This window comes from Lacerta agilis, chromosome 1, assembly GCF_009819535.1.
Source record: "Lacerta agilis isolate rLacAgi1 chromosome 1, rLacAgi1.pri, whole genome shotgun sequence".
Taxonomy (NCBI): Eukaryota; Metazoa; Chordata; class Lepidosauria; order Squamata; family Lacertidae; genus Lacerta; species Lacerta agilis.
Window position 1 is genome coordinate 15,966,410 of NC_046312.1, and position 7,183 is coordinate 15,973,592.

The window sequence follows — 7,183 nt, forward strand, 5'->3', positions numbered from 1 at the left end:
ATTTTCTTTTGCCATGTTGCAAACAGGCAGATTGAAGGTGCTGTCCAGGCACTGGGCACCAAAGTGGTAAGAAAGTAATGACCCACTTTGGATGCAACACTAAGTTTGTTTATTGTAAGTATTTTTATACTACTCTTCAGTCATATTCCCAAGGAGGCATAATATGATCTAGCATTAGATGAACAGACCTCCTCAGCCCTCCCTTGTCTTGTCTCTGGTGCAGCAGCAAGGAGGAGGTTGGAAGTATCTGCATCAATATTGGAGGAAGCTTTAGCTGTTTTAAACTATGGATAGTGAACAAGTCAGGACTGAATTCTTGGAAGATAAAGGCTTTGTGGATAGGTGGTTCCTGTGTCCATAAAGCAAGCAAACTGCCTGTTCTGGAAGAAGCAGGTACGTAGCTTGGGGGTACTCCTGGATACGCAAGTGATCTCTGTGGCTAGGAGTGCCTTCTACTAGCTCAATCTGGTATGCCAGCTATGGCTGTATCTAGATCAGGAAAGCCTGGGCACTGTGGTCCATGCAATAGTGATATCAAGGATGGACTACTGCAATGTTTGCTATGTGGAGGTGCCCATGGACCTGACTTGGAAGCTCCACCAGTGCAGAATGCAGCACCTAGACTGCTGATGAAGGCAGATGGGTGACAGGTTCAAGGTTCTTGCATTAATATACAAGGCCCTGATCAACTTGGGTCCCAGACAACGCAAGGACCAGCTGGGCCCTTCTATTCCAGCTCAATCACTGAGATCCTCTGGAAGAGCACTGCTTGTTGTTCCCTAGGTATCAGAAGCCCAACTAGCTTTAACTAGAGGTTGGGAACTTAGTGTCACTGGTCCCACGCTGTGGAATACTCTCCCAGCAGAGATAAGGCATGGATCCTTGCTCCTTGGGAGGAATTCAGCAGCACACTAATATTGCAGATACTTATTGAGGGATTTTTAAGGCAAACAGGCATATTCAGCTGTTTAAAACTATTTAGATTAGCCAGTCGTTTTTATGATTCTTCAGCGTGGTGCTTCATGCTTTCTGTGGATCTTGATGTACAGTACCCTGGTGTTCTGTATGAGGGGCAGCCTATAAATGCTTTTCTAAATATAAATAAGTAAAATGAAGCAGAGTTTAATATTGGGAGCAAGTTTAACATTGGGAGCACCATCCCCGCCCCCAGAAGAGATTACAGGTAATTATAAACTCTGTCTTAAGCTGTTTGCTACTATCTGTATTGCAAAGCATCCTTTCTGCAATGAATGACCAAACAGAGAATTTAACTGCAGTTGGTATCCCACACTTGCAGTGTTCATCTTTAATCTAACTGTGCCCTCTACTGGCCTGAAAAGAACTCTAAACAAGGCAGGAACTAACAGCTAAAAAGAAAAATGCATGTGATGATTATTCCTCCAAACAATGAAATAGCTCTCAAGGACTGTTTAGCATACAATAGGACTCAGAGCTCTACTGACTACTGATTTTTAAAACTCTACAATACCATAAACACTGGTTGCTACTTGAGCCTATTCGTTTTAGCCAATAATTCCCATTCTCTGCCTCCTCAGCAGGAGATTAATTGTGAGTGCTGGCCTCTCCTTGGAACTTACTAAAATAAAATGAATGTTCTATTTATCTGAACTTACCAATCTGCATTTTAAAAGAGGAGGCTGAGGACCAGTTCAAGAGAGCACTTTAGTGCAGCTTTGAAATGAAACAGCATCGCTGCAAATCATTGACTGGTACGTTTGACAAATCATTAAGCTCTTTCTTGTCTAGATATTACACTTTGGGGCAATTGTGATTAGGATGTTTGCAGCCCACAGGGTGTGATGCAAGAAGTGGCCACACCCTTGATACAATGAGAATGACTTTGCTGCCGCTGACTTTGCACTTCCAATTTCAGAGAGGGGCTGGACCGCCAAGGATGTGCTGCCTAACTGCTATGAGGAAACTGTAGAGACCACGGTGAACGGCTTTGCCAAATCAAAACTATATTGCCAACAGACCACCGGCTTTTAAAGGACAACTGGTGCAAATCACCTGAATGGGCTCCAGAACCTTAATACGATTACCATTGGTCACAGACAACCATACTTCTTCTTCCCTTGCATGCCTTGTCTTTCTAGCTTGCAAGCCTGACTGCAGAACCTGTCTCTCTCTGTCAACTGATGGGAGCCAACTCAAGGGACAATAACTCAGAAGAGTGGCATAAAAACTCAGCAAATGAATTTTAACATTTATAAGCGCATAAACACACACAAGGACGGGACACGGGTGGCGCTGTGGTCTAAACCACAGAGCCTAGGGCTTGCCGATCTGAAGATTGGCAGTTCAAATCCCCGCGGCAGGGTGAGCTCCCGTTGTTCGGTCCCAGCTCCTGCCCACCTAGCAGTTCAAAAGCACGTCAAAGTGCAAGTAGATAAATAGGTACCGCTCCAGTGGGAAAGTAAAGGGCATTTCCGTGCACTGCTCTGGTTCGTCAGAAGCAGCTTAGTCATGCTGGCCATGTGACCTGGAAGCTGACTGTGGACAAACGCTGGCTCCCTTGGCCTATAGAGCGAGATGAGTGCCACAACCCCAGAGTCGTCCACGACTGGACCTAATGGTCAGGGGTACCTTTACCTTTTACACACACACACAAAGTAGAACATCCACCCTCAGAAGACCCTGCCAGAACAGCCAATTATTCGGAACAAAAAAGTATTTACCTACTGACAAAATGTATAGCAGAGAGCAGGCCAGCCTAGCCTCCCACTGGAATGAGTTCCACAATCTGGCAACAGCCACCAAGAATGCCCTATATTGCATCCTTACCAAATGTGCTTGTGAGGTGGTAGGTCCAAGAGAAAGATCTCCCCAGAAGATCTCAAAGCCCAGGCAGGCTCACAGATAAAGAGATACATTCCTTCAGGTAGCCTGGACCCAAGCCATACAATAAAATAAATGCTTCTGTGTTTATACCAAGTAGATGGTGTTCATGGTTTCTAGTCTCGCTGTTATCTCCTCTAGTTAATTGAAAAGCAGTGCAAGAAAGCAAAGTCTCACGTCAGTCAAAGAAAAAGTGGTGCGTACATATATCCCTTTGTGACAACCTAAGTACTTTTGGCAAAAGCTAGAAATGAGGCATTAAGGACAGCAAAACGCAGATTATTCACCCGCTGATGTAAAGAACTAGAATTAGCAGCAGGAGAACACCACATAAGCTTTCCACTAAAACCTTATAATGCATAGCAAGCGTCATTTCAGCAAGCGTCATTACAGCAAACCTAAGAAGCATCTAAGTACTTTAATTATAAGGCTGACATGAGTAGTCATTTGTATCCATTCAAAGAAACGAGTTTTTAGGAAAATTATAAGTCTCGGAATAAGTCTCAGAAAGTCAGAGCCAAATTAGAAGTTTTGTATGACACGGGGGGGGGGGGGGCTCACCTCCTCTTTTTAAATAATTAGTTTTGTTCTAGGATTTGAGGCTCAGTTGTTTCAACACTAAAGTGGACGGAGGAGTTGTTGCAGCTGGCTATGCTTACTTCTATGGGTACAGTGCAGGGATATGGAATCTGGAAAAAGCCACTGAAATAGCAAATGGAACGTTTGGCTGCAGGTGGGGGCAATGAACAACAACTGTTCTAGCCAACTTTGTATAGTGAGATCTGTGGAAAGGGAAGAGTTATGGGGAGCAATTCAGGATAGCCTCTAAGGATGGTTTGCATGCAGCATGTTAAGGACTAAACCAGGACATCTCTAATTAAAGGATCTCAGGTATCAGAGATGAAACAGATGAACCGTATGAAAAAGATCTCAACTTAAGACCTGGGAGAGTTGCTGCCAAATCAGAGCAGACATTACTGGGCTGGATGTCTGACAGTAGACATGATAGCTACAGCATTTGGGAATTGTGTCCCTACAAATTCAAATCCAGAGCAGGCAAAATCCAGAGCAGTTCTTCACACAGTGCATCGTTAAATAGTGGCACTTGCTATCACAAGATGTAGTAATGGCCACCAACTTCCTCAGTCCTTTCCTATCAGTAAACAGTGCAATTACAGCAAGTAGCTCCAATTTACTTGAAGAGAAGAGTTTGGATTTGATATCCCGCTTTTCACTACCCGAAGGAGTCTCAAAGCGGCTAACATTCTCCTTTCCCTTCCTCCCCCACAACAAACACTCTGTGAGGTGAGTGGGGCTGAGAGACTTCAGAGAAGTGTGACTAGCCCAAGGTCACCCAGCAGCTGCATGTGGGGGAGTGGAGACGCGAACCCGGTTCCCCAGATTACGAGTCTACCACTCTTAACCACTACACCACACTGGCTCTCAGTGTCGTGTAGTGGTTAAGAAGAACCAGCACAGGGACATAGACAGCCTTGCCTCTTCCTTGCAGGTGGCAGTAAGAAACACATGCACCTGGATTCCTCCTGTCTCAAAGAGCAAATGACAGCTTGGGATTTATTTTTTACTTTTTGCAAGCAACGGGGCACTGTCCACTACACACACAAGCTGGCTCCTCTTGTGTGGGTGTTTCTGTCTACCATTACCACTTGCCAATTAGTCACTACCATACCTGGGGAAATAAGTGTTTGAAGGCACCCTCATATAGCCAACCAGAGGCCAGATCAGAGGGCAAGGAGGGACTTTAGTGTGTCATGCTGCACCTGCTGACATCAACAGCTTCACAGGTGCTGTATTTAGATTCCTTTGAATCTAAATATAGATCTCCTTGGTCTCCTGCGAGAGCACTGAGAATTCTGCTGCTCCCATTTCCCCACAACTAAGAAGGTGGAAGGGTGGGAGGGGGAGAATCCTCTAGTTTTTTAAAGGAACAATACACCAGCTCCATCTACAGCTTCTCTCTGACTTACTAGAACTAGTGTCAGAGTTCAGCAGAGTCTGCACTTTTCCCCACCCCCTCAACTTGCAGAAATCCAATTTCACAGACAGTACAGAAGTCCTTAATTTCCATCAGTACATAACCTCTGCCAGAGTAAATGCAGACTGCACTGCATAACAGACAGGTGCCTACACAATTCAACATGAATCTGCCAGTTCCACAGAAAAAAGGCTCACAGGGACACACTAGAGACTTTTGAAATCGATTAGATTCCCACCTCTTTTCCTATGGGGGGAAAATGCTATTTTTTAATAAACAAGACACAAACACATTCACTCTGCAACATATTACCTTGACAGTTTTATCCATAGATGCAGAGAGCAACATATGGCTCCACTTCTGCACAGGGCACCACTGGACCACATTAACTGGACCGCTGTGATCAGACATCTGAAATACCAGGTTCCTAGGAATTTCAGTTATCCCATACTTAGAACCTATGTATGGCATAATATATTGGGAAGTATTAAAGGACATCTGTTCTCCTGCTGTATCAAGTTTGGCTGCACAACTTGTGCTCTGGCCACTGTCTTCAGCTTCACAAAGAAGTGGATTTTTTTCCTGCCGCAGTCTTTTAGAAATATATGGTCTCAGCCCTTGTATAGTAACTTCGCTGTAATCACAGGGCCTCTTCTGGGAGCAAGTCTCATTTGCAGAAAATAGTCTAGGTGTATCAGGCTGTAATTTCTTAGGAAGTGTGGTTGCCATATACTTTTTATTAGGTTTCAGGTGCTGGAGAAGAGTATCTTCATGAAACATTTTACTCCTGGAACTGCCCATGTATTCCACAGGTTGGAATGTGCTATCAAAATTTTTGACTATCCCATCACAAGGCTGAGCAGCAGTCATAGCAGAATTTGTAACATTTATTCCACCGGCAGTGGCATCTTCAGATTTCCCATCCTCTGTCTCAGAGTCTGAATCTTCGTAAGCAACAAGTGAGGGATTCATCAAGTCAACTGCAACGGAATTCTCTAAATTTTCCCTTTAGATCTTCATAAACAGTGAAAAGCTTCTGCGATGAAAAGCTACAATTTTAAGGAAATTCACTTTAAAGAACTCATTTTTCAGTCAAAGAAGCATAGCATACTTTCATACTTACAAACATTGCACCAGGGTGGTTTGTGACCCTCCACAAGAGTAACCTTTACTCTGTTCATAATTAAATATTTAATTAAGTTAACACATTCCAGTTTACATTAACAGCCTGAAAATAACCTGGTATACCATGGCCATCCCAAGACAATTCCAGTAATTTGAATATTTTTACTCAAAAGAAAACTGCAAACATTTACTGAATCAGAGAGCCAGCTAGCTTTAGTGTTCTCAGCAGCAAACCTGTATCATAATGAGCAAAGGAATGTATGTGTGCTCCCTGCTACATTAGGTTTTCTGAAAAAGCAAGTGCAGGGACCAACCGTCACTGGAAAACAATGAAACAGACGGATAAATAAATAAATAAATAAAACAGATGCATTTTATTGACTCTATGCTTAATGAATTTGCAGTGGGCTCAGCACTATGTGTGACCATTTGTTTTTTTTTTTAACATATCATTAATAATGTATCAATTATGAACAGATAAGTGAATGGAGAATGCGCTGCTGCTAAAATTAGTGTAGCACCCTTCTGCAGCAAGCACATTATTACTATTTTTTAAAGCTGAACCTTTCAATGGCAGCTCTTAACAATTCCATACATAACGAAACTGAAAATGACAAGAAATATGTGTCTGTTGGAAGCCAGGGGCGCTTTAAAAGAAAAACAAAAAACAAAAAACAGCAGCTTCCAAGGGTCAAACCACTTCTGTGTTGTGTTGTGGAAAGCTTAGCTTTCAAAGTGCACGTTTTCCTGCTAACTAGTGACTGTAGATAATTGTGATATCAATATGCCACCACCATGAAGGAGGACAACTTGAGTGTGGCATCCAAATATCTTTCCCTCTCCCCCCCCCCCGTATAAAAGTAGCAGAATTGTTAGAACCGTATCAAAAACCTGTGTTTCCCAGTAGACCCCAAAAACACAAACAAACATACGTGCACTTGGAGGGAGGGGATTGTGCAAGGGACAAGGGAGTCACATAGCAAGGCTTTCTACAACTATATTAAGCTCAGCTACAGTAACAAGAGTTGTGAAACAGGGGCGCTTTGAGAACGTACTTTGCCAAAACCTCCTTTCCCCCGCTTCAAAGCGGCCCGGGTGCCATATGCGAAGCAGTTCCGCCTGTACTGTCTGCAAGCAACGTCTGCCAAGAAGGGACCAGGACCGGTTTCCTTGCACGGGGAGGGGGGACCCCTTTCACGGCAA

At 43.6% G+C, this 7,183-nt stretch overlaps 1 protein-coding gene across 1 annotated transcript in view; it reads right to left on the reverse strand.

Moving 5' to 3' along the window:
* The window catches only part of WDR25 (WD repeat domain 25), an 88,115-nt gene extending 81,014 nt beyond the window's left edge, over positions 1-7,101 (reverse strand). The window contains exons 1-2 of the mRNA XM_033139713.1: positions 7,036-7,101; positions 5,168-5,904 (exon numbers count right to left, since the gene is read on the reverse strand). Coding sequence (XP_032995604.1) covers positions 5,168-5,827 — 660 coding nt within the window. The 5' untranslated portion in view covers positions 5,828-5,904; positions 7,036-7,101. The remainder of the gene's footprint in view (positions 1-5,167; positions 5,905-7,035) is intronic.
* Between the last annotated feature and the right edge of the window lie 82 nt (positions 7,102-7,183).